General features: G+C 44.2%; 1 protein-coding gene across 1 annotated transcript in view; it reads right to left on the bottom strand.

The window, feature by feature from the left end:
* The window catches only part of BAG1 (BCL2 associated athanogene 1), a 30,805-nt gene extending 7,876 nt beyond the window's left edge, over nucleotides 1–22,929 (bottom strand). Inside the window, exons 1-7 of the mRNA XM_006018985.3 lie at nucleotides 22,902–22,929; nucleotides 21,884–21,916; nucleotides 21,461–21,589; nucleotides 19,297–19,379; nucleotides 18,435–18,548; nucleotides 15,920–16,027; nucleotides 1,255–1,317 (exon numbers count right to left, since the gene is read on the bottom strand). Of these exons, the coding sequence (XP_006019047.2) occupies nucleotides 1,255–1,317; nucleotides 15,920–16,027; nucleotides 18,435–18,548; nucleotides 19,297–19,379; nucleotides 21,461–21,589; nucleotides 21,884–21,916; nucleotides 22,902–22,929 (558 nt within the window). The remainder of the gene's footprint in view (nucleotides 1–1,254; nucleotides 1,318–15,919; nucleotides 16,028–18,434; nucleotides 18,549–19,296; nucleotides 19,380–21,460; nucleotides 21,590–21,883; nucleotides 21,917–22,901) is intronic.
* Nucleotides 22,930–26,130: the final 3,201 nt, after the last annotated feature.

Here is a 26,130-nt window from a genome sequence, read left to right as displayed (position 1 = left end):
GGTGTGCCCGCCCAGAGGCTGCGCCAGGCCAGGCTGCCCTGCAGCTCTGTCACCACCACCTCTGGGCTGCCCAGCACGGCAGTGGTGACAGTGTGGAGCAGCCACAAGGCAGCTCATAGATGGTGGTGACAGAGCCGCAAGGCAACCCAGCATGGCTTGGGCTCTGGGCAGCCACACCAAAACTGCTTGGTGGCAGCGAGGGGGAGGGGCTGCTTTCCCTTGTGCTGAGCAGCAGTTTCTGCCCAGCTGCTGATGCTCAGCCTGGATGGTTGAGCCCAGCTGGTGCTGGGGCCCAGGCTCAACAGCAACGGTGTGGGAGAGAAACTGCTGCTCAGCATGGGGGGAAAGTGACCCCTCCCTCTCCTGCTGCCAGTGCTTTCTGGTGCAGCTGCTCAGAGCCTGCATGGGGCTGCCCTGTGTCTGCTCTACACTGCCACTGCTGCCCCATGGGGCAGCCCAGAGGCAGCAGTGACGTGGTGGAGACCCAGAGCAGCCCTGTGCAGATTTTGGGCAGCTGCACCAGGAAGCATGGGGGAGGAGCTGCATTTCCCCCCCACACAGTGAGCAGCAGTTTGTCCCATGCTGCCGCTGCCCAGATGGGCAAGCATTAGGTCAGGGCTGTGTGTGCTAGTCCCTACCTGTACCCCGGGGCTGGGGTGGGGGAGACTGGAAGCAAGTGGGTGCGCAGGAACACAATGACAGCCAGATGGGAGTGCAGGGCCTGCACCAGTGTCCCGGGGTCAACATTGGCAGGGCCCAGAACGGGGCGGCAGGAGTGCAGGGTCCCAGCCAGCAGGGGCTCTAGGGAGCCAGACCAGCTCCCCCCTCTCCCTGCTGGCTCAGCCCAGCCCAGCCCACCTCCATAGACCCCTGCCAGCCCGTGCCCTGCACTCCTGCCGCCCCACTCTGAGCCCCGCCGGCGCTGGCCCCGGGACACCAATGCAGGCCCTGCACTCCTGCTTGTTTCCACTCCCCCCTGCCACCACTTTCCCCCTCTTTCCTGCCCACCCGCTGGCTGCTTCTGCACCATGTGGCTCCCAGCTGTGTAGCCACAACCACAGGACTCAGTAGGAGCTGACCCAGCCCTGCTGACTGGGGCAATCACCCATGGTTCTCCCCTGACTGTTATGTAAATCTACTCTCCAAAAGATGAGCCAAAAGCCTCAAAACCCAATTAACTAAAACAGAGGCTTTATTTCAACATATCGCACACAGCATCACCATGCAAATGCCCAACAATAATTCAAGACTCACCTGAACCTTTTTCACCAACCCCTTCTTTTTCAGTTTGCAATCACTGAAATTGTCTGGCAGATTCTGCAATAAAATAATGAACAAATTGATGTTGCTTAATCCTGAAACCAATGTATAAAACAAAGAGAAAAAGTGTATGAACATAAATATTAATATTCAACTATATAGCTGAATCCATTGAACAGGCAGTCTGATAACAGCATGACCACTTAGCTGAATGGATTATTTTGGAAGGTATCCAAAACCATTATAGGCTTTTGCCTCCAAGGAAAGACTGGTGCCCTCTGGTGAGTGACCCAGGCCTACTTGGCACTCAGCTTTTTAAGGGCACTACGCTGTCCTTCCTTGATCTTACTTGGTATAAATGTGGGAGGCAGCCTTTACATTACTGCAGTGACACCATAGGTGCCTTTCTCCCTCTTCTCATCACTGAGCCACCTCTTATCTGGCACAATCAATAACAAGCTGAGTCTCTCTGCAGAGTGTTTCTACACTCACTCAGGCTAAGTCCCTCTCCCAAGCATCTTGCCGTGGAGTAAGTTCAGTCTCATTGCAGAGCATCTCTGTCCTCAGTTAGGTTCAGCCCCGTGTTGGTGTCTTGCCCCTGAACAAACTCAGTTCTAGGGCCTCAGTCAGCCTGTTCATGCAGAACTGACAAGGTTTAGCGCCCTCAGTCTGCTCTCGCAGAGCTAACACCACAAATCAATGAAAATAAAGTACTCTCAGGGCCTCCCTACTCTTCTACTAGCCACCCCATACCTCACAGCTAAAGAATCACCAACAATCCTTAACAAAAAACACATCAGCTCTCCAGGGTGCCTTTCTGCAGCCCTCCCCACTTCTATCACTGGCTATCCCCCAGCTTTGGCTACTCTAGGGTTCCTCACTGTACCGCATCTTTGTGATCCTCTCCCCAACAAATTCCTTCCTCTCTTGCTCTCTGGGCCAGACTGCCCACTCTGTCCAGAAGCCCTGTTTGTATCCCTCTCCAAGCTCCACTCCCTTCCACTAACCTCACTCCCCACCCCCTAATGGTGCCCAGGTGTTCACTGCCTAGATGGCAAGCTACACAGATTGCAGCTTGTTCTGCTGCCAGCCACCTGCAAATCCCTCTGCAGCTTGCTGCCTACATTCTCACAGCCTGCCCACTCAACTCAGTAACAAGGCTTAGGAACCAGGGTTCAAATTACAGCCATATAGTGGGGGGAGGAGGGGGGCTAGGTCTTCCTATAAGAGACAAGAGCCCCGCCATAAGAGACTAAACAGCTCAGGCAGGGGCTCCTTCCAGCTGCCGCAGACTTCCCCCCACCACCCCAAAAGTCGGAGTGTAATTTGAACCCTGTTAGGAACTCCTGTTATATGGGTCAATTTAAGTTACATGCCCATTCTGTTCTGCAAGTTAATACTTGGGAGTGAACTGGCATTTCCTGTTACAAGTTTCCAAAAACTGAGAATCACTCATCTAACCCAATAACTTAAATTTCATTTTCATTTAATACCAAAGTTGAAAATTACACCAGAAAGATTCAAACCAAAAGCTGTAACAAAAAGTAGGGCTAAGGGCATCAACAAGGTCTAGGGCAACCTCATGAACAGGGATTGTGCCCGTCTGTTTGTGTTGTGCTTAGCATACTAGTAATGCTACAAGACACTAGAGTAACTGGGCAGACTCCATCCCTTCCCACCCACAACAGAGAAAAAGGAAGGGTGTGAAGCAAAGACCAGATCAGAGACTCTTCCATCCCTTTTGTTCCATGTTGTATCTCTGGTGTTCTCATGACTGCTCTGGCTTTCCCAAACAACAGAAATGACACTTGTCAATTTTCAATACTGATCACTAGGGTCAAAATAGTAACAATGAAACTGAACAGTATTTTCCAGCACCCTTAATAGCTGGGTTATTATTTTGTTTATTTTGGGGGTTTACCATTGCAGTATGTTCAAATTTGTCTTAGAATTTTTTTAATGATTTTTCATATTGTTTCATAACATCCTTATGTGACATTTTTGGAAAGAAAACCATAAAGTGAGAAAGGGTTCATTGCAATACCTTGTGCTGGAAAATACACCCTTAATAGCTGTACAAGGAAATCATGACTATAACATGCATGCAATGATATTACAAAAGGCCAGTGTGTGACTCCTAACATTATGAACATTTGTCAAGTCACCTGTTGGATGTGCAATTGGTTTTATCATCCTGTAATTATTGATTAATAGACCAATATACATATGATAACCTTCATAGGGATTGATAGGGATTATGCATATGACAGTCTTCAAGAATTGGCCTATACTAGTTAAAGCCACTTTTAAATGTGATCTCTATTATAAGACTGAAGGGACTGAGGCCAATTACATAAATGAAACAAAATTATTAGAATCGTAGATAGAATCCTAGATTATAGTGAGAGACATTAGACACTGGAAATCAAGAGATTGTCAGGAAAGAATTGATAAATTTTCTACCAACTGTAGTTGACTAAAGATGATTTTCATACAGTAATTTGAATTGAAGCAGGGAGGCATGGAGGAATTAAGTTCTGTGTTACAACAGGGAATAAAACTTTCCTTTTCAGAGAAAAGGAGAATTTATTTCTCTGGTGATGGTAGATAATCTAATTCTGAAGAATTTAGACTTCTGTTTGAAAAAAAAAAAAATTGTGCCTCGTGATTGAAAGAGAACTTTCCAGACATGAACTGCTGTAAGATTGTCTACCTGAATTTGCAGATACCATGTTTGTGACACTTCTGCTGATATTCATAGTTTTACCAGCAGGGAGAATTTAACAAGAACCTAATCAGATTCATTGCTGTTTTGACCCTAGTGATCAGTATTGAAAATTGACAAGTCAGTAAATAACAAAATCAATGCCTCACAGTAAATTATACAGTATAACTGCTGTGTTGAGAGGCTGAAGTTATATTTTAATTATGATACAATACATCAGATGTTTTCTCTAACATTTCTGTGGGTGAATATTTTGTGATGAAAAAAACCATGCTGCATCTCCATTCTGATTTTAGTACAACAGTACATTTTGGGAGCAAAATGTATCATACTTAATGAGGGTATGAAAGAAGCACTTGAACACATGAGCAAGAATATACAGTGTCAAGTTTATCCTAAATTTGTTTTACTTGACTGAATTTGTACTAAGCTGTGTGGCAGTGCACCTTTGGGTGCTTGCCACTTATAAGGGCTGGAGCAGGCAACCAGCAGGTACCCGATTAGGGCAGCCATTTTAAAACTAAGGTCAGTCACGCACAGCCAGCAGCGTGTTGCTTGCAGCCGAGGGAGCAACATCACCCGGCTATGCCAAGTCTCGCAACATCCTGGAGGTAAGAGCAGAAGCTAGGGGGATGGCTGGAGGCTCCTGGTCCTGGGCATGACCTAAAACCGCACCCTGCCAGGGAAAGAAGACATAGCAGCCCCACTCAAATACCAGGACCACTCACCTCCCTGGTGAAAAGCAGGTCAGGGCACCTTACTAACCCCTGGTCCCTACAACACCATGGGTACAAGGGCCAGGCACAGCTACGGCCACCTGAGCCCCCACAGAGGAATAAGACCCCAGAGGCCCCAGGGAGGGCATAGCGGAGTGGCCCCATAACGGGGGGAAGTTATGTGGCCCTAGAGAGAGAGGGGGCAAAAGTGCAGCCCACCCAGAGTAGGGTACGTCTTTACTGCCTGAAAGATCAGGCATAACTCAGGGTTGAGTAGGGCTGTAGGACGGTCTGAAGGGCAGCCCCAGGGGGTGTGTTGAGTAGGGTTGAACCAGAGTAGGCTTGAAATACAACACACAGGCAAGAGCGTGTAGAGTTGCCTGGGAAGGGCCAAGGCAAACTTAGCCCAGGTTAGGTTATTGGCTGGCCACTACCCAGGTGAGGGTCACAGGGGAGGCCCAAAAGACTGTACATCTGGCACCCAAGGAGTGAATCAAATAAGCCCCAAGGCCTACAGGGTTGCTTCAAGAGGGAGCAGGACAGAGCAGAGGGGGCACAGTATGATGCAGAAAGCAAGAGACCCTGTGAGAGGGGGTGGAGTGCAAGAGGCCCCAGTGAGAGGGGGCAGTATGAATGTGTGTATGTAAAAGGCCTGACAAGAGGACTAAGTTTGGTCCGGTTTTAGGCCAGGTGTGTTAAATGATCCTAGATACCATCTCTGAGGCACAGGCAGGTTCAGAACTGTGGATAGCACCCCATGGCATGGGGACATAGAATGGGCAGCTTCCCACATTTACCACCATAAGTGAAAGTGATACAGCAAAATTGTGGCAGGAAAGACTGGGCAGACTGCCCCACAGACAGGTGGGAAGGCCAACATGAGACTCAGCCCCAGGCTTGCCCCCTGTCACACTCAGGAAGGCCTAATCATTAATAATAGTTTTTCACCATATAAATTCAGGGATGTGATAACGCAACTTCTCATGATGGTTCTTAACATACTTTAGGAGATGCCATTACCTAACAAGCAAGAGAATTTAAAGTTATATGGATAAATCAATAACTTATCCTACAAAAACACATGCAATAGAATAGTCTTAGTTCAGTTACAAGCATTTCTTACATCTATCTACTCTTTTGGAAAACCACCAACACAGATTGCACCTTAAACAAGACTACTTACGAAAGTAACTGAAACTATTACCCAAATCCACTGGATCTTGTGTAACCATTAGGACAGACCTAAAATCCAGTGATGCCAAAGAGAAGTTTTAAAGATATGTAAATCCTATAAAAATATCCACGTAAACGTCGGTAACTGGAGTAGAACTCTAAGTTAGTTTACTTGAAGAAGCCACTTATGAGATCACGTATATACAAATTTAAAATCCAGTTCTGTAACTAAATCCAGCCAGTCAGACCCCTGTGCCTGCACAAAGCCTACTGACTTCTACTTTTAAACCCATTTTCAACAACATTCCACATGGATATGGAACTGAAGCCCTAAGCATCTTAACTCACCACCTTGCTTAAAGAGGAGTTTGGATGCAGATTAAAGAAGATTAAAACTCTTAAAATCAAATAATCTCACAGTCTCTCTGCTTTACCATAGCCAATCTACATCTCCTTTCCAGGAATATGCCAACCAACTATTCAGGATATGGCAGGTGAAGCTGGTAATGAGCCTTAAGTCACAGTAACATTTCAGCTAATGATCCTTTTCTGCCTCTGCACTGACGAGAAGGGAGTTCCCCAGCCTGCAGGTATGCTGCTGGTTCTTCCTCCCCAGGCGCAGCCCCCTGCACTTGTCAATGTTGAGACCCATCCTGTTCTCATTCGCGCACCCCTGTAACCTGTCTAGGTCCGATTGCAGCCTATTCCTCCCTTCTAGCGTGCCCCCTTCTCCCCACATCTTAGTGTCATCTGTGAATTTGAACAGGGTGCTTTTTACCCCCTCGTCCAAGTCGCTGATGAAGATGTTGAACAGTGCAGGCCCAAGGACCGAGCCCTGGGGGACCCCACTGCACACATCCCTCCAGGTCAAATAAGACCAGTCCACCACCACTCTCTGGATGCGGCCCTCCAGCCAGTTAGTGACCCATTTGACTGTGTACATGTCGACGCCAACAGTCCCCTAGTTTTTTTAATGAGAATGGGGTGAGAGAGAGCGTCAAAGGCCTTCCTAAAGTCCAGAAAGACTACATCCACTGCTACACCTCTGTCTAAGGATTTTGTGACCTGGTCATAGAAGGCCACCATGTTGGTCTGACAGGACCTGACCCTAATGAACCTGTGTTGGTTACCCCTAAGCATAACCTCCCCTGCTGGCCCCTCGTGGACATCCGCCAGGATAATTCTCTCAAAAAGTTTACCCAGGATCAAGGTAAGACTGACTGGCCTATGTTTCCTGGGGCCTTCTTCCTCCCTTTTTTGAAAATGGGAACCACATTGGCCCTTTTCCAGTCCTCTGGCACCACACCAGAGCACCATGAGTGCTCGTAAAGCCGGGCCAGGGGTCCCGCAATGACCACTGCTAATTCCCTCAGCACTCTGGGGTGGAGATAGTCAGGACCAGCTGATTTAAATAAGTCCAGTCCCTCCAGAAGTTCCCTGACTAGGTTCCCACTGGCCCTAGGTCTGGGTGCGCCTCCCCTGAGGCCTTTGGGGGTCCCGGTGGGGAGGGTGACCTGGTCCCTGCTCAGAAAAATGGAGGCAAATAAATTGTTAAATAAGTTAGCTTTGTCTTCTGATAAGATGACCAGATTTCCTAGCATGGAAAAGCACACTCATGGAGAAGCACATTCTCTCTTCTCCACACCTGAGCTACCAGTTTCCTTCTGCCTCAGCAGGTTACACAGTTTAACCATATACTTCTGCTATGGAAGTACGCTCCTCCATTCTGCTCAAATTTCTTTGGTTCCCAAGTCCCTCCATTTTTGTGACTACCCCACCCCCTGTCTCTAAGTTAATACTCTCTTTGTTTTCCTCTTTCAGGATTTTCAACTCTCCAGTCCCACTGATTTATCTAAATTTCAGTGTCTCCCCCCCCCCAGCTGCTGCCACCTGAATGGGCACTATCAAGGTTTAAGAGTCCTCCATTTTGTCTGGTCTAGGAGACAGAGCCCTGAGTGCATAGAATTACATTCTACATTCACAGAGGCATTCAATAATACAGCCATTTCAGCACCTCAAATGGAATTTAAGTTGTAAGACGACAGATTCCCCTAATACTCAAATTCTGCATCTCCTTCACATCTTTTCTCCTAAGTGACAATAATCAAGTCATTCACTTCTATCAAAGGGCCCACTCCAACGTCCAAATGAAGTTAAGAGATGTCTTTGCATTGCTTTCAATAGGCACTGGAATTCACTGCAGGTGAGTAACTGGAGGTGAGTCTCTGGGTTTGACTGGATTCAACTAGTACTAAGTTTTCTAATAGCTCATATATATACACTGTAGCAGGGCACTAAGGTGTCTGTTCCTTGGAGAGCCAGGATAACTCATCAGGTGCTGGTTGCTGGGGCAACCAGAGGGAGCCAATTACCCACACCTGCTAGTGGTCAGCTGACTGGAAGGGACAGGGCCAGGGTCCCATTTAAACTCCAGGGCTAAGGCCACTGGGGGAGTTCCCTGCTGGCAGCTAAGGGAGAAGGAGCTCTGCTGGAGAGAGTAATGAGAAGATGTCTGAGTATAAGAACAGCCTGAGACTGGTGAGGGATAAAGCAACTCTGGCGTGGAGAGAAGGTTGGAGTCAGATGGCTTAGATTTATGTTATAGCCCAGGGGCTTGTGTTATGTTTTTTGTTGTGACCGGTGGTTTGGGTGAGGCTATTAGGGGATGGAGGAAGCCTCATAGGGGACCCGCAGCAGTGTGGGAACCCCAGCCCCAGAGAGCGGGGGCAGCGAGAAGCCCCAGAGCAGGCGCAGTGTGAGATGGGGCCACGGAGAGCCCAAGCGCCAGAGAGGGTACAGTGCGAGACCGAACAATGTCAGTTACATCTGCGAGGCTTGGGGTGTGGTACAGGGGTGGTTGGAGCCACGCATAGCCCATAAGGCTGGGGTGTACCTGAACACCCATCCCAGAGTTGGGACCAGTGTAGCACAGGAGAACCGTGGCCAAGAGGATGAAAGGCAGCCTCCCTATAAAATATATATATGACAAAAGTCATGGCAGGCGAGAATTTGAGGGTGCTTGGCAGCAGCTCAGCATGGTAAAGGAAGCGGCAGGGGAGAGCACGGCAACCCTGTCTGCCCTCCTGTTACATATACATTAGTCAGCCATTTCATAAATACTTAATGAAGGTTAAGAAAATGTATATTTAAGATCATCAGTCTTGGGAGTGTCATCTGTTTTGGCAGTGACAGCTCCCAAAACCATATGGAAATAAAATAATATTAAAAGCAAAATTAATTAATTCTCTAAAATAGCATTTCTGTCCCATAAATGCTTCAAGGTACTGAAAAAGGTCATAAACGAATATAAACATAAATGATCTCTTAAGCGTTGTACTCAAGTGTAGGGGTTTAGGTTGTAGCGGTGTTGGTCTAAGGACATAGGCAGACAAGGTTCCTTGGGTGAATTTGATATCTTTTATTAGACCAACCCAAATAGTTGGAGAATATTTGTTAAGCAAGCTTTCGGGTTCAAAAACCCTTCGTCAGGTTAAGGAAGCTTCAGCAGTTGGTGTGTGCTCTTCCTGGATGGAATGAAAAGTAAACAAGCCAGGGGCTGGGCTGGGGAAGTGTATACATTTTTCTATTACTAATCCTTTCAGCCTTGTTGTGGTCAACTGTTTGATAAGTTGCATAAGCACATCTCATAATTAATTCAGTTTTAATTTTTATGCATATTTATAAGCAACTTATTTGGTAGTAAATGAGCTGAAATGTAAGTGGAAATTTTCAAAGGCTCAAATGGTTCTAAGATGAGATGTTCAATTCCCACTGAAAGATAATGGTGCCCACCTGCTACTTATGCCTTTGAAAATCTCCCCCAAAGTCTTTGGCTCTATTTTTATCATTTGTGTTGGACATCAAGGAATTACAATAAGCACCTTAGTACTCAAATACTTGTGTTTAAGAAAAGATCTTTTACAGGGCTACAAAAATAAGCTTGCATCATTTTAAGCACTAAGGAATAGAGAGAGGTTTCACTTTTCATAAAGTATGAGCAACAGCTTTCTAATGTTTCGTAGTTTTAATATTTCAGGACTACTCTCTTCTTTCAACAATTGTTTCTGAAAAAAAAGAAATATGCACTTAATATGAATTTACCTAGAACTTATACCACGTGGGAAGTGTAGTTTGAGTTTAATGCCAAGAGATGCAGGTGAGAGAACTCGTTGGGAAATTGCTACAACTGTTTTTCAGAAACTAACTGCAATTTCAAAATAAAACTATTTTGCTCTCAATAATCACTTACACATCACTTCTCTACATAGTTGTAAACAATGGGTGCATTCAAGAACACTGCCATCAGTGTTCCCTCCACTGTGTAGTTTCCTACTTTGTCACAAAGATACAATATGGGCATCCATTTTGCTGTTAGTTTCAGAAAGAGCCTCATACATATAAGTTTGCACCTCCTCCCCCTCACTTGCTGCTATTCTTGATCAACTTGACTTTTAACAACATTAAGTTGTTGCAAAATCCTATTTTTAAGAAAATATAACAAATGTGCCTCAACACAAGCTGGTTTGCTCATCTTTCAGAAATATGTAATTTCCATGCATTTTTACATGAAGCATGTTCTTCTTTACAGATTTCTGTTTAGTTAGCTTTTTAAAACAGAACAAAGACATCAATGACCATCTTAGAATTTACAGTTGAAGAATAACAGAGGACTGCATACATCACTTAAATCTAGCCAATTTAAATTGAAATTAGGCTAGTTGGTTTCTGGGCCAGAGACTTTTTGGTCTTTTTAGTGCCCTAGGCCATGCCTATAGCTTTTAGGTGCTACATTAATACCAGAAAATAACATACCAGATCTATTTTTTTTAACTAAATCATTTTTTTAATAATTTTACTTCCGACTGTTCCACTTCCATAAGAGAAAGATAGCTTCAACATAGATTTAAAAGACCTCTTAAATTATTAAATGGAGAAACAGCTGAAGTGTTACAGCCCCAAGCTGAAAATCCTAATCTGGAATGCTATATATATTGTAAGTATTCAGTAAGTAATATAGTATTGCATGTCAGAAGGAAGAATATTTTGTATTTTATACATGAAATAAGACTGGGTTTGCAAGGTTGTAGTTGTATGTAAATGTTTGAAAAAAAAATCTGAGTAACATCTGGAGATTTGGGGGCAAGGCTCAATGATTTTAATGTCACACTTGATGTTGGTTCCTTCAGTGATTTCTCACTAAAGCCAAGGACCCCATATTTAAAACCTTTGATCCCTTAAGTCAATTTAGCTGTTCCAAGTTCATAATTCTCAACCTGGTAACAAACAAACAAAATAACCCTGAAAGCAGGGTTTGCTTTGGCCCTTGTTATATTCTTAATTTTACTTATTGACTACTTACAATATTTTGTAATACTGAAAAGTGATAGCTTAGAACTACCATATTTTCTGGCACATCACATGCTCCCAAATAAGACATACCCCTTGTGTCTGGAAGGCTGAATATTGAAAAACTTTTTTTTTCTTCTTCTAAGTCATGGCTCACTGTGTGACAGTAAGTCCTCCTGGAAGCAGTGTCCAGGAAGTGTGGCATTTCAGGAGACAGTCTGGCCCATGCAGCAGGAACTTCCTGGTACAGAGGACATCAACAGAGCTAAACCCCAGACCCTTTCAAGGGCACTAAGCAGTTACTGTAAATAGTTATTTTTATAAGTTGCTGTAAATAATAAAGTGTTATATCCATACTGCATGCCTCATCAAGAGACTAGACTGCAAGCAGCAGCTCACTTGGCGTGAGCCAGCTCAATTGATGTTTCAAGCACAAGCTACAGTGCTCAGCCAATAGTGGCTAAGACAGGAATAACACTGAACCCTAGCCCTGCTGCTTGGTAAGCCAGAAAGCAGGAACCATTTTGGCAGAAAGAGCATGGCATCTTCCTGCTTCTATTCAAAGGAAGAAAAGCCCATTTCCCTGATCAGGTCACATACGCCCATTCTGGAGGGCTGATATTTAGGGTGAGAAAAGGTGTATGTGAATAAATAAAGTAAGTGCCTCCTCTAAACTGTAGAATAAAAGCCAATACAGTTTACCAGTCAACAGAAACTGATACAGTTTGACTGCTGGTTGATAACCAATATGAATTGCATGTATTATCTAGTCTTCCTACAGCACAAGTGCCAGCACCACAGTTAACATATTTGTTAGCAGTCAAAGCACTAAAATCAGACAAAATCCTTTGTGTAAAATGCAGTAGTGGAAAGGTGGCAGTCAAGGTACTTTAACTTCTAAACTATTTTAAAGTGTGCACATGGAATCAGACAAATGGCATACAATGAGTTTGTGTCAACTGAAAATACTGATTGGGGATTTCTAAAGCATTTTGTAAGATTAGAGAAGGTGCACAGCAATGGACCAACTCCACTTAAAACAAATCAATGTCTATACACGAACCTTCAGAAATTGCTTTGATTACTATCAGGGCTCTTGTGATTATTAGTCATGTCATGCACTGAGACCTGGGGTTTTAATAGCGTGTGAACTCTACCTTCCAGAATGGACTTCTCTTTTCTACTGAGCAAGATGATCTGATACTGCTTGAGAGACTGTCAAGTAAGGGCTTCTCCTCTATGAAATAAAGGTCTCTCTCTCTCTCTTCCCCCCCACCCCCCCAACCATGAGAGAGAGAGAGAGAGAGAATAGGAATAAAGTAGTTGAAAAAAAAAATCTATTTTATATTTGAAGTGTAAATGCTTCAGCTGTTACATGCAAGAACAAATTAAACTATTTAAAAAATTTTCAAAAAATAGATTTGAGAGGTACAAGTGAACTTAAGATCACAGCAACAAAACCTCAACCCTTAACTTCTTATTAAAAACTTGGTAGTACAAAAGCAATACATTAGGTAACCTAAAAATCACAGTTGTCTATAAACCCTATTCAATTCCCACAATAGCTGCATGTCAGTATTCTTTTGGTGGGGGAGCCAGAGAATCCACTGTAAAGCAGTATTTTGATATCTCCCAGGGTATACACTAGTAATCAAATCGATTAAAAAGACAGTTAGACCCAGGTCCTACCAACCAGATTCAAACAAGCAGACCACCAGACTTGGGCAGAGCTCTGCTGAGCCGGGAGATTCCACATGGGTAGTGTGGAGGATATGCTCCATTCTGTGTAAATTCATTTGCAGGATTAGCCCTAAGGTATGAGCACCACAGAAACACAACACAGCTTCCCTTAATAACTGTTCTTTGTCAGATGCAACATAATTATGTGAGGCCTTAGCTGGAGTCCTGGGTCCAGTTTTGAGCCCCACATTTAAAAAAGGATGAGGACAAATCGGAAAGAGTCCAGCACGGAGCAATAAAAATGATTATAGAGGTTTGGGAAGCAAGACTTATGAGGAAATACTAAAAAAGAGCTAGGGTTGTTTAGTTTGGAGAAGAGAAGATGGGATTTGACAACAGTTCAAATACCTGAAGGGCAATTACAGAGGATACAGATGGGCTTTTCTTTGTGGCTGTAAGGGACAAGATGAGGAACAATGGCCTTGAGGTGCAGCAAAGGAAACTCAGGGTGGAGATTAAGAGAAATTTTCTGACTACAAAGATGGCCAAGTATTGGAACAGGCTACCTAAAGAAGTTGTGGCATCTTCATCCCTGGAAATTTTCAAAGGCAAATTAGACAGGCACTTGGCAGGACCATCCAGCACGCTGAGCTGGATGACCTCATGTTGTCCCTTCCAATCCTGCTGTCCAATGAGCCTATGAGAGGAAACTTTCCCCCATAGAAGGATGATCTAATGGGTAGGATACCAGAAAGGGCAACGTAACTGAACTCAGGAGATCTGTGCTAAATATGCTGCTCAGCCAGTCTTCCTGTGTATCCTTGAGCAGGTTACTTGACCTACACAATACCTCATTCACCCTGTGTGTAAAAGGGAAAAAGATACCACTTATGGGGGTGCCATCTGGTTATGCTTCACTGGTGGCTGGGAGGCACTAAGCTATACCTTGATAAAATTAAACAAACAAACAATCATATGCAGACATCAAACAAAAATATCACAACCCATGTATGACCAATCTGAAGTCATCCACATGTGTGCCTTCCTTGACCCTTGGATGACGTTATGGAGAGAAGTGTCCTCCTGTTTTGTCATACTCTTATTGTTACTGTAAAGTAGTTTAATATAGTGGGCTCTGTTGTCGCGACAAATTAAAAGCGTAACTCATAAGTACAGAATACCTATTGTGTGTGGATTTAATATGCCACAGCCAAATGTGGTGCTGTTCTGCAGCCTAGAGATGCACACAGGCAGTAGCGTCCCCATGTAAAAATAAGAGCTGCCAGATACTGTAGCACGACAGGCCCTGGTACAGCCGTGGCCACCCTAATCCTGCCCGCATTGCAAGTCCTCTATATAAATCCTGCTGTTTCTCTCACCTACCACACCTTGATGTTCCTTGAATAATAATAGGACCCAGAGTGCCTTGAATACTTGAGACCCAGAGTGCCCTCACTGGTGCTTTGACTAGCCTGACTCATTTCTCATGATTGCTGGGCCCCCTGTCACTAGGCAAAACCTTAGTTCTTCACAGGTGTCTCTTTTACCCTGGCAAACCAACTGTGTGTAACTGGTACTGTGAGCCAGTGGCCACCCCCTATTGCCCAAATGGACTTCATTTAAGCCTTAAAGCTTTTAATCGTGCCTCCTGCTGCCCCCATAGCCATGCCTCACATACGTTAGTCTCACCAGTTACTCCTTTGTATAGGCTTCAGCCTTCTTAGCCTCAGCCTACAGGTTACTCTGGCTATAGGCACGTAGTCTAAGCTTGGTATCTCTGGCCTGGCCTTTCAATCTCAGGCCCTCAATGGCCCCTAGCCACCCTACTGCCCCCTCTGGACTCAGGCTCTGGCCCTCTTGACCTCAGGCTGCCTCTGTTGGCCCTCTCGGTTCAGGTCCTGGACTTCTTGGCCTCATCCTGTCTGTGCCTTCTGCTCAACAGCGTGCCCCATCAGGCACCCCTGTGCCTCCTTTCCTACCTCATCAGCCGTACACAGTCCACTGATCTAAGTCAGAACAAAAATCCAAACAACTGCTTTAACTCAAAGTCCCCCTTCAGGGTCATCATCTCACTTCCAAGCCTCCCTCTGAGTCTCTGGCTCTCTCTGCCCTGGGAGCACCTGACATGGACTGCAGTTCCCATTCCCCACCAACCTGAACTGGCAGGAGCTCCTCTCTGAGCAGAGTTCAGAGCTACACTGCCCCTCTACCTCAGGGATTCAGGCTTATATCCCCTAGGTTCATCCCCCTTCCACTCAGGTGTTCTCTTAACTGGCTGCAGGTGTGTTTCCTCACCTGTATGGACAGCTTACTGTCTAGGCTACAGTTGTTTCTTTTCTGCCTTCCCTCTTGCAGCTTACCCCTGTTCAACTGCCTGAGGCTCTTTCTATTGCAGTCTTTCCCTTAAAGAACCAGGAGCCCCAGGCTCCCTGTTGCACTTACCAACATGAAGATGCCATTTGGAGGCACTACAGTGACAAATATTGGATACTGAAGAAAGACGAGCAAGCCAATTGGTTTTGTTGTTAATTTTCTGTTTGGATTTTAAAATATCACAGGTCCAACCAGCTACAGCTATTGCTTGAAAATATGTAATAACTATAGCCAGTTTCTATCCAGCTTTAATTTGTACATGTAGGCAGTGTGCTGCTGGGAGACTGCAGCAGCACCCCACAGCTGTGGGGCTGAGGGTCCTGAAGCTGACAGGGCTCTGAGTCCCAGCTGCATGTGGTCCCCACAGCTGGGAGCCCCAAAGAGGGCTCCCAGCTGTTGGAGCCTGCTTCTTGTCAACGCAGGGGGAGCCCAGGATCCGGCTCCCTCTACACCAGCAATAAGGCCGGATTGGATCTAATGTGCAATCCCACATTCATGCCTCCAGTCATGAATGTCTGGCATGGTAGGAAGCGCGATTGTGTGGATCATGCATTAGATCCAATCACATGTTTACCTGCATGTGCAGAGGAGGCCTAAACATTTGTTTTAAGGAATATACAACCCTTTCAGGCAATTATTTACTCACAATGGCATCTATCTGTTCTAGGATCTTCATGAACTGCTCAGCAGTTCCTTTTATCCTCTTTTCCAGTTGTTTCAGTGCCTCAGCTTGAAGATCCTTTGCTAGAAAGCCCTGTATGAAAAGAAAATTACTTGCAACCTATTCCACAGATGGTATGTGCTGCTCTTCAATATTTTAGTTTAATTCACTCTGGTGCAAAATATTCCTTTAGATACCATGTGAAAGGGTTCTGATCCCATAACTCAATTTATTATTCAATTTATTTAATAAAGACCTTAAAAGTGATATTTTAAGAAGTAGAAAGGGAAAGTACAGGCCCAAAATACAGTTAACCATTTATTTCCTTTTTATCCCTTTAAAACATTAATTCAATACAGTTTGTGTCCCCCCAGACATCTCAAATCAAACAAATGAATCAATATATGATACAAAGCACTAACAATACCATAGCTTCCATAGCATTAATAAAGCAGTAACCTGCCAAAAATGATGTTTTACAAAAGGGCACATTTGAGGAGTGCAGTGAAATGATGCAGCTACATGATTCCCCAAAACATCATCAGCAGTCTTGGAGATAAGTCCTACGGACAGGGTTTATAGGACCTGCTGAGAACCAGAGTGATATCTAGGGATCCAACTCAAATGCTGTACCCAACCTTTGTGAGTTGGAAGGCACACAGGAAGAACCCCTCCAACTCCAGTTCTTCTTCCAAGTCTGAGTTTTTCTGGTGCTTGCTCCCCAGTTTCTGAAGACCCTCTCCAGCTTCCTGGAGCCACCTGTACATCCCAGGTTTGGTCCCTGACAATTTGCCCCAGCCTTTCTTGAGTGACTGTGGATTCCCCCAAACATTAACAGTGGAGTTGGACATAAATCCTCCCACGACTCTAGCAATTAACCCAGTGGTTCCCACATGTTTTCTGCTCACAACCCCATTCACAGTTACAGCTATTTCTGTGCCTGCAGTTAACAGGGATGGATATTTACTGTTTCAGCAGCTCCACAGAACTGTAATTCTGTCCACTTTAAACCCAGGGTAGCTTACCCTGAATGAAACAGAGCTAAAGTTCCCTGGGTTAAGCTGTCAATCACTATGAGGTAATTGCAGGCAGAGACAGTAGAGCAACTGAAGCATGGTAAGGCCCTAACTCCATATTAATAAAGGCCATACTAGATAATTGCCACTTCAGAGAAAGTGGGGGCTCCATGGGATCTACGACCCATTTGGGGTCATGACACTTTTTTTTGAAAGCTGGCAAACTAACCCATTAGTGTTCTCAGTCATTTGCCACTTCTGCCCCAAGTACAAGCAACATGAGTTAAAGAGATAGTCTTTAACAGGTGTGGACTGACATGTCAGGGCCATGGTGTTATGCTGCTCTTACACAAATGTTGCTGTTAAAGGGAGGGTCACCCAAATGCAGTGTAGGAGAAATGCTGCTGGTAAGCGGCTGATGATTTTAAGAGGAGTTGCTGCAAACAGGTGTCAACTAATTAAAGAGAGAGTTCTGAACACACTTATTATTACACAAGAATCTGCCCTTTGTTCATCTTGTCTGTTTAAACTATAAGCTCCTTGTAGCATGTACTGCCTCTTACTACATGTCTATATGTTCACCAGAGTGCCCCAAGGAAAAACAAGGATAAATGGTCATAAACTCCTACAAGACTGTTTTAGGCTGGACATAAGAAAAAATTTCTTTATGGTCCGAGCCCTCAAGACCTGGAATAGAGTCCCTCCAGAAGTGGTGCGGGCACCTACTCTTGACTCATTCAAGAAACATTTGGATGCTTATCTTGCTGGGATCCTTTGACTCTAGCTGACTTCCTGCCCCTGGGGCAGGGGGCTGGACTTGATGATCTTTGAGGTCCCTTCCAGCCCTAATATCTATGAAATCTATATAGTTTTAAGCACAATGAAGACTGAATCTGAGTTAGGGTTCTAGGACTAATGTAATACAAACAATAAGACTTGAGTCATTTCCTAACAGCATACTTAAAGTCAACCAAATTTAAGACAATAGCTGCCCTCCTTAAAGTCCTAAGAAATCTGAATAACTTCCTGCCATTCAGAGTTCCTAGGTTCTTTGCCAGGAAATGATGTCAAAAGTGACTTTTAGAAAGAATCACTCAGTTCTGAATCTGTACTTTCATTCTCTTTCTTTACTGCATGTATGCTGTCACTCATAGGCAAAGGAAATCTGCAATGAGTAAAAACCAGTATGTAAGGATAAGTATTATTAAGTATACTTCTGTGGATCTTAAAGGACACAGTTTCTTTAAAACACAGCATTTATTACCTGTTACAACAATAGCTATATATTTTTCCTTCTTTCAAAAATGTGTAAATCAACATAGCATCTAGTAAACCTTTTACACGTCACCTGTAAAACTAAGTTGCAGCCTAAATACCACTGAATATGAGACACACCTTCTGTGGTAGCTATCCTTGAAGTAAAGACTGTATATAAAACCCTACTGCACAAATATAGGAGAGAGAAAGACAGGGAGCATACCTACCTTCTGGATACCTATGAATTCTTTATTAATTTCTTCTAATTTATTAGCTATTTGCTCCACTGACTTCTCCAAATCCTTTAATTTCTTTAATTCAGCCTCTTCTTCTGGACTATTCTGTATATTAAGAAAGGACAAACCATTTATTGTTTACCTTGAAATCAATAAAGTAGCAAATCTATCTGGGACAAATGATAATATGATAATACTTTAATGTACAAACTAATACTCACACAAGCTTTTTATAACAAATACTGGACTTCAGGTACTGTCATAGCTAAGCATCATTAAACTGGCTATTTTACTATGCAGTTAAATAAGTTACCTAAGTTTCTTATGCTCAGCAATTAATATATGCACAAATGAAAGTGACATATAAATACAGTATGAGACAAATATGAAGGGGAAGACCAACTAAAGATTCAAAAGCAGTTTTATTAATATTAGTGCCTTATGGGAACACTTTAACTTCCCTATTGTCAAAATAGATTATCCTACCCTCTATATGTGATACCAGCAGACAGTTACATGTCACCTCAAATATGTGGCAGGCGACCCAACAGCTAAAGCTTTTTGCTCTTTATCCCTGAACAGTAGCATGGGTAAGAGTGCAGCAATACAAAAGAAGTAGGGATAATGGCAGGTGACTAATCTGACAGGAACTAACCAGAGAATGTAACTTCAAAAATGCACAGGTTGGTTGTACAACAAGAGATTGTACACTTTGGTAACTCACGCATTAACCTCACTTTTATCACTTTTTTGCTCATTTAGAGCAGATTCACCTTAACTGGTGACTGTCTAAACAGAATTATGAAAAGATATTGAGATAATATAGGAAGAGAGAGCATAAATTGACACTTACCCTTTTCCCAATCAACATGAGTTTGCAACCACTTCTAACTCCAAGTGCTGACAACGGCTGTTCCATTTCCTTCAAGGACTTTCCTAGGGAAAAAAGAAATAGATATCTTTAGGTATTGATTTGGGGTGTTTTGTTTTTTGGTGTTTTTTTGTTTGTTTGTTTTTTAACTATAAGCCATCTTCAAAATAAAACATAGTAGTTAAAAATGGCTTTACAGCAAGATGCCCAAAACACTTTGGGCTATATCCATAAAGGGATTTGGGTTCCTAAGCCCTTGAAATGGAATGTCCAGCCCTGAGTTACACATCTGTATGGGGAGAATTCAGCCTCCAAGATTGGGATTCTCCACAACCACTGTGTGAAGGAACACCTAAGATGGCCAAGAGGGACAAGTCTGAAGCCAACACCTGTCAAGGGCATAGCCACCTAACTTAGATCAAGATTTGCAGCCTGTAACTCCTTCCTGGAGCTGGGCAACTTGGGCATCCTTTCTGGAAAAAGAGTAAGCTCACTGTTTTCTTTCAATACATATTTCCCAAAGGAGGAAGTGGTAAGGACACCTCCCTTCTGTACAATAAACCTGTCATTAGCGTATAAACCCAGTGGAGAGATCTACCTGGGACCTTCTGCAGCAAAGATTAAGATTCCCTGATCCAGATAGAAGAGGTGCCAATCCATAGTCTAGTGGCAAGGCACTCAACTCATGTCTTCTTCTTCCTCACTCTCCATCAGCCAGTTTCTGAATGGAAGTGGCTATGACTTCTGTTTTGTGAGGAACTCAGCACTGTCACACTGTAGGCACAATTACTGGATTAGGTCCCTTGTGGAATTTTGGTAGTAAAATGACCAGCTTAGAGATCCCAAATGAACTCAAGCATAAGGCCAATATGAAGACAGTTCTGGTCATGGACATAAGTAGAACTTTAGATCCTGGGGAACCTGAGCAGTGAAAACCAGAGACTAAAACATTTAGGTAAGGATTCTAAATCTCTCAGACCTAGGTGCTTAAACAGCAAGGGCCTGGAGAGACAACACATTTACACTGGTGTAGTGAGCATTACAGCACTGTAAAATAGTGATGGACAGATGGTGCAAACTCCTAAAGCAAGATTACTTCAGCTAACCCAGTAGGAATCTCCCCTGACACAATCAGGGATAATATTCTTAAATCTTACTCCAGTTTAAGTATCATCTCTCTGCATCCATTCCATGGTAGCCATTTGCTAAAAGCAAACAGGTTATTACTTTATCCCACCCCCTAGTAGCAAGGCATGGTGGTATCTGCCTGCTATGTGAACTACCCCAAAACACCCATACAACTGTCTATTTCTGATCCTGGTACAACTGACATCAATACACAAAACTGATAAAAAGTATACTAGGACATACTGTTCAACTGTCCATGCTCTAAATGCCAGTTTAGAAGCCCAAGTCTTTTCTGTGGATTTGGGTCATTATTGTTTTATTAATTTATTTTAATAGAGTGCAGTAATTCTTTTTAAAATGAACTATTCTGTTGGATTAAAAAAATGTAAAGGTTAAGAGTAATTTTTCAAGGAACTGAGTCAAAGTATTAACTTTTCAAGGTGAAGTAAGTGAAATACTTTTTTTTGCTACTCCGGTTGCTACAGTGTATTTGGCTTACTCTTTAGAAATTTCTATTTGTACTTTTCACTTTACAAGGTAATCATCCATTGAGCTTTGCACTTTTTGCCAGGAGCATTTTTTCACTATTTTGGATGACCCTGTACCTCTTCCCATCAGCCATACATGTCTCTACATACATAAAACTAGACTCAGCTAAAAGCTCATGTATTTAGTACAGAAAATGAAAGAAACAGAAAAATGTTCAGGTTTAATTTTAAGATAATCAAGTTTGAAAGGAATTAACCCTATTTTTCTGGGAAAAGACTACTAAAATTAAACCCAAAAGCCATAAGTGTCGATTCTTCTTGCTTCCAATATTGGTAGCTCATCTATAAATCTCGTATGTGAAAATATGAAGTTACTCATTGTCACTTTTAGGACTGAACAAAGAATTAAAAGTTATGTACTTAGTATAATGACTCTTGTAGAGACAGATTAATTAATCCTCATGTGCATGAGAACAGAATTTGATACTGTATCTAGGATACCTTCAAGAAATATATTTCAGGTTAGTTACCTTTATATATTATTTTCTGAAAAGGAATTGGAACCCCAGTGACTTGTTCAATAAGTAAGGCCATGTCACGCAGTGTTGGTTCACTCTCTTCCTGTTGAGAAGCAACCTGAATACTGTGCTTTTCGTTACCTGGGAGAAATAGAAAACAACAACAAAGTCTAATCTTAAACAGAAAATATTAGGACAAATCAAATCTCTAACATTCACTTGTAACGAACTTGAAAGACAATATTAACTCAAACCACTAAGAAATGCCTACAGCTCAACTGCAACCTAATAAAGTTATGTGTGGGAATTTCCTCTTTATAAAATGACCCTAGGCTCTACCAAAAAGGCATTCTGTTCCTGGTAACTCAAGGTCATCTGAAGGATGGAAGGTTTGATCAAACAAACAAGAACACACTAGGAGTAGGAAAGACTCACTTTTTTTCTTTCCAACTGGTGAAATGTCTCTTGCTACATTTCATTCCCTTCCACTCCCTTACAAGACAGCTCTGAAGGTTTGGACATCTCCACATCTGTGTACAGTAAAGGGAGTCTTACTTTGACAATCTTAATGGGTCCTTAAAATCACTCCTCCTGTTCTTCAGGAGCAAACAGATATCCAGGAGTGAAACTCTTAAAGTCTCTGAGCCTTGAAACTGCAGCAGAATGTGCTCCCCTCCCTCCATACTCCTCTCAGTTGACCTGGAGGAGTGCAAGAAGCAGAGGCTGTTCTCCTGCAGTTGGAACTGAGAGGGTTTCCACCACAGCAAAACGTCCACCCCATCAATCAGCTGACTGGCAGGATTGGGAGGGTAGGGGAGGTATTCTCCTGGGGCTAGAACCCACCCCAGCTGTCTGTGGTGGCTGCTTCTTTTCACCAGTTGCCAAATGTTAATTGACAGCCTGCCCCCTTCCCAGTCACATGGCTCCCATTACAACCTCCAGGTGCCAACCATGCGAGTTTCACTGAGGTTTCCGCAAGCTTCCTGCAGTCCTGAGATTTTCCAAGCCCCTACCAAAGCCTCAGAAGATTGTATTCTAGAAGTGCACAGATACATCAGTCCAATATCAGATGAGCACCGATATAAAGAAAATTGACTACATTGTAAAACAACCACATCAGGCTGATAATTTTGCCGATAAATGGCCCACACATGTGCGCAGCTACAGCACAGTACAGCAGGCGAGGAGCACTACCTCCAGCTGTTAAGTCTGGTGTGGTGGAAGGGGAGGGGGGAGGAAAAAGAAGGGGTGTGGGGGGGCAGATCAAGGCCCCCACAGTAAGGGAGGAGTGGGACAGGGGCAAGGGCTGGGGCAAGCAGTGTAGAACAGCAGGATGGCACCACGGCTCATCCAGGGGGCCTGCAACTCCCACTGCCGCATGCCGCACAGGCTGGGACTGGGGCTTCGCCAAGCCATTCCCGGCAGGGTAGGACAGCACTAGGAGGGGACCTACGGGAGGGCTGCAGCCACAAATTCACCATTGCTCCTTCCCAGCACAGCCCCACCCCACAAGGAAGAGCTTGGTGCAGCCCCGGTCCCAGCTCACCTCGCCCTGTGCAGATCCGGGGGCACATGCCCCCATGCCCTCCTGGATGAGTGGCGGGAACCACTGGATGAGCAGGCAAGTGCCAGATGAGCTGCCAGGCAAGCGGCTCCCACACAAGTGGTGTGCAGCAGTGGGAGCCACCCCACCCCTCCCCATGCCCCCCTGGATGTCCTGCCCTGTCTGGGCGGAGCTTGCCCCAGCCCCTGCCCCAGCCCCATGCCTCCTTCACTGCAGGGGCCTCGATCTGCCCCACCACACCCCTTCCCTCCTCCCTCCCCTTCCACCACACCAGACTTACCAGTTGGAGGCAGCTCTCCAAGCTGCCAGGCTAGGTATCGGAAATCGGAATGGTATCAGCCGAAACACGTCCTTTAAAAATCAGCTATCTATATACGCCCCAAAAATCTCTATTGGTGCACCCCTATTATATTCATAATCTCCTGTGTGCTTAAGTAGGCTCCTCAGCAGTTAGGAGTCAACTGATGATCACAGGATGGCTCAAGCTATCTAACACCCACTGAAAGGTCTCACTTCCTGCAATCATCAGTATATTCACAGGAAGAAGAAAAATATTCAATATTCCCTCCTCCTCTATACCCAAAGTTCCCTTTACACAATAGATCTAAGGTAGGTAGATAGTCCTGTTCCTGCTATCTATTTGAAAAGGTCCACAGGGAGTGGGGACATGGTACAAAGCAGGCCTAACAGAAAATCAACTCCTTGTTTTCTGTGGTCAGGTGAAGGTTTGTGGAAGAAAAGAACATCACACTCTTCGATGAAAAGAACATCACAATCTTTCCATCGACAGGTCTCTAATTTGAAAGTTTACAAGGAGTAGATTTCTCTCTGCAAGGAAGAGCCCTAGATATGTATTTTAAAAGGAATTTTGGATTGGCAGCAGTCATCTGACATACTATCTTAAGATCAGGAGAAATTACAAAAACGAGAAACACTCTCAAATGAAAAACGAATAGCTTCTGGTATTTTACTTTACCACCCAAACTGTGTTGTTATATCAGTGAAATCCAGTGACGTTTAAGTTTTATTTTTACATACTTATTTTCTTTGCTACAAACTGGTTTTTTGCCCATTTTATGAACACATTTTCAGGCTGTCCACACTAGATATTTTCCAATCCATTTCAAAGTTTATACCTTATTAGATGTGCATTTATGGCAAGAAGAAAATGGGGTTACAGAATGGCCAAATTGTGGTTTACTGTGAAAAAATGCAGCCAATTGAATAACTGCTATCAATCCATAAAACACTATATACCAAATTGACTAAATAAGCATAATAAAAACTTCATCCTGAATAGAAATGGACTGCAGTGAAGAGAAGTGACTAGGTGTAATGCTTCACGTTCTTAGAACTGGACTACTGCTGTTCATTAGTTTGCTTCCTAATGATAAAAAATACATATCCTTTTGGAAAGTGGAAAAACATATTGACAGTTTCAAAATAGTAACTGAATATATGACAGGTCTGTGTAATTCCTTGTGAATTTTAATTTGAACAAATGCAAACAGATGCCCTTAGATCTATAAATTACAAGACCACTTATGCAGTATGCTTGTACTCTGTTTTCTAAAGTACTTTGTAAGTTGTTCACTTCAGCCTATGTCCTCTCTCACTTATACGCATTCCATATACACCCTCTTTCACAGTCTTTTTACCAGACACTCAGTAGCACAAGGACTAAGCCTGGTGGGTAAAATCCAGTATGAAAAATGCTTCCTCCTCCATTTATCCAGGAGAAATTCTAAGGTAAGAAGCCAGGTCCATTTTCCAGGTGGAAAGTGGAAAGGCTGCTGAATTCCTTCCTGATAGCTGTTTTTCACAAATGTTTGTTTTTTCTTTCCACTCAATGGCCTTCTGTTTGCTGTAAGGGTAGGGAGTCTGTTATTTTACCCTTCCCCAAAGCACCCTAGCTATTTTGATTTGAGTCTATATCACTCCATTACTCCATCCTAGAGACACACTACTCTATCTGCCTAGGATCAGATTGCAGTCAGTTGATATTTAGAATGTTATTTGGAATCCATAACATCTACAAGATTTTTTCAAAGGTACAAAAAATGTTTAAATGGCAGAAATCTCTGTCACATGTTCACGTTTGCCCATCATTCTCCATACTCTCCTTCAAGCTCCTTGTCCTGAATTGCTCTTTTCTGTGCCCCTGTCACATTCCACAGATTTGACTCTTGTTCCCCCTTTCTTTGAACCAGCATCTTCCTCCCCCATGATACTTGGGGTCAAAGGTGGACAGCATGATTGAGAGTATAAGAAACGGTCCAAGTGCTTAGGCACAGCATAGCTCACAAAAGCAATCAGGAAGAAAGTCTTGCTTGGCTTCCAGCTACCACACGTTCCGCTCTGGCAGTCTTTGCAGAATGTAACTGCTAATGTTTAAGCAGTCTCTACTGTACAAAAAAAGCTATCCCTCTTTTAAAGGCTTTCAATTGAGCCAGAATTGAGTGAACTTCCGTGGGGATGACAAAAAGGCAGACTCTTGAGTCACAGACTGTCCTCTACCAAGTTTCAAGTGTTCTTCAACACAGACAGGCTGTGGCCACTAGCTGGACAATCTGTGACGGGTTAGCACATGGCCCCTGGGTGGCTGCTGCTCCTATCGCTCTGGCTCCACTTCTTTCCCCCAGTTTCTGCTTCCTGCCTGCCCCAGCCACCGGGATAAGGTGCTGCCACCTGTGGTGTCAGGGGAGCCGACAGCTGACCACCAGTGCCACGGGGCAACCTGCAGAGAGCTACAGGTGAGCTCTGTGCCACACGATGGCACAGGGGGGCTGCCCCCACATGGGCAGGACAGTGAGGTGGGGAGCACCTGTATGGCCCACAGGGGCAGGGAGGGCCCTGGCCCCGCTCGTGCAACCAAGAAGGTGGGCACCCCTGGTCCAGCACATGGGCAAACCGAAGGGGACGTGACCAGCTCTGCTTTCCCCGCCGCGCGGAGCCGTGCTGCGGACACTGCCCGGTACCAGGAGACGAAGAACAGGCCCCGCGAGTGGTGGGGAGGAGACAACAGGCAGCTCTGGGCGGGAAGCGGCCGGGCGGAGGCGGGGAAACGGGCCGCGGACCCGAGGGAAAGGGAGGGGGCGGTGTCAACGGGCCGCTTCCC

This window comes from Alligator sinensis, unplaced genomic scaffold, assembly GCF_000455745.1.
Source record: "Alligator sinensis unplaced genomic scaffold, ASM45574v1 scaffold428_1, whole genome shotgun sequence".
Lineage (NCBI taxonomy): Eukaryota > Metazoa > Chordata > Crocodylia > Alligatoridae > Alligator > Alligator sinensis.
Note: the sequence above shows the minus strand (reverse complement) of the source record. Positions and strands in the feature narration are given on the sequence as shown.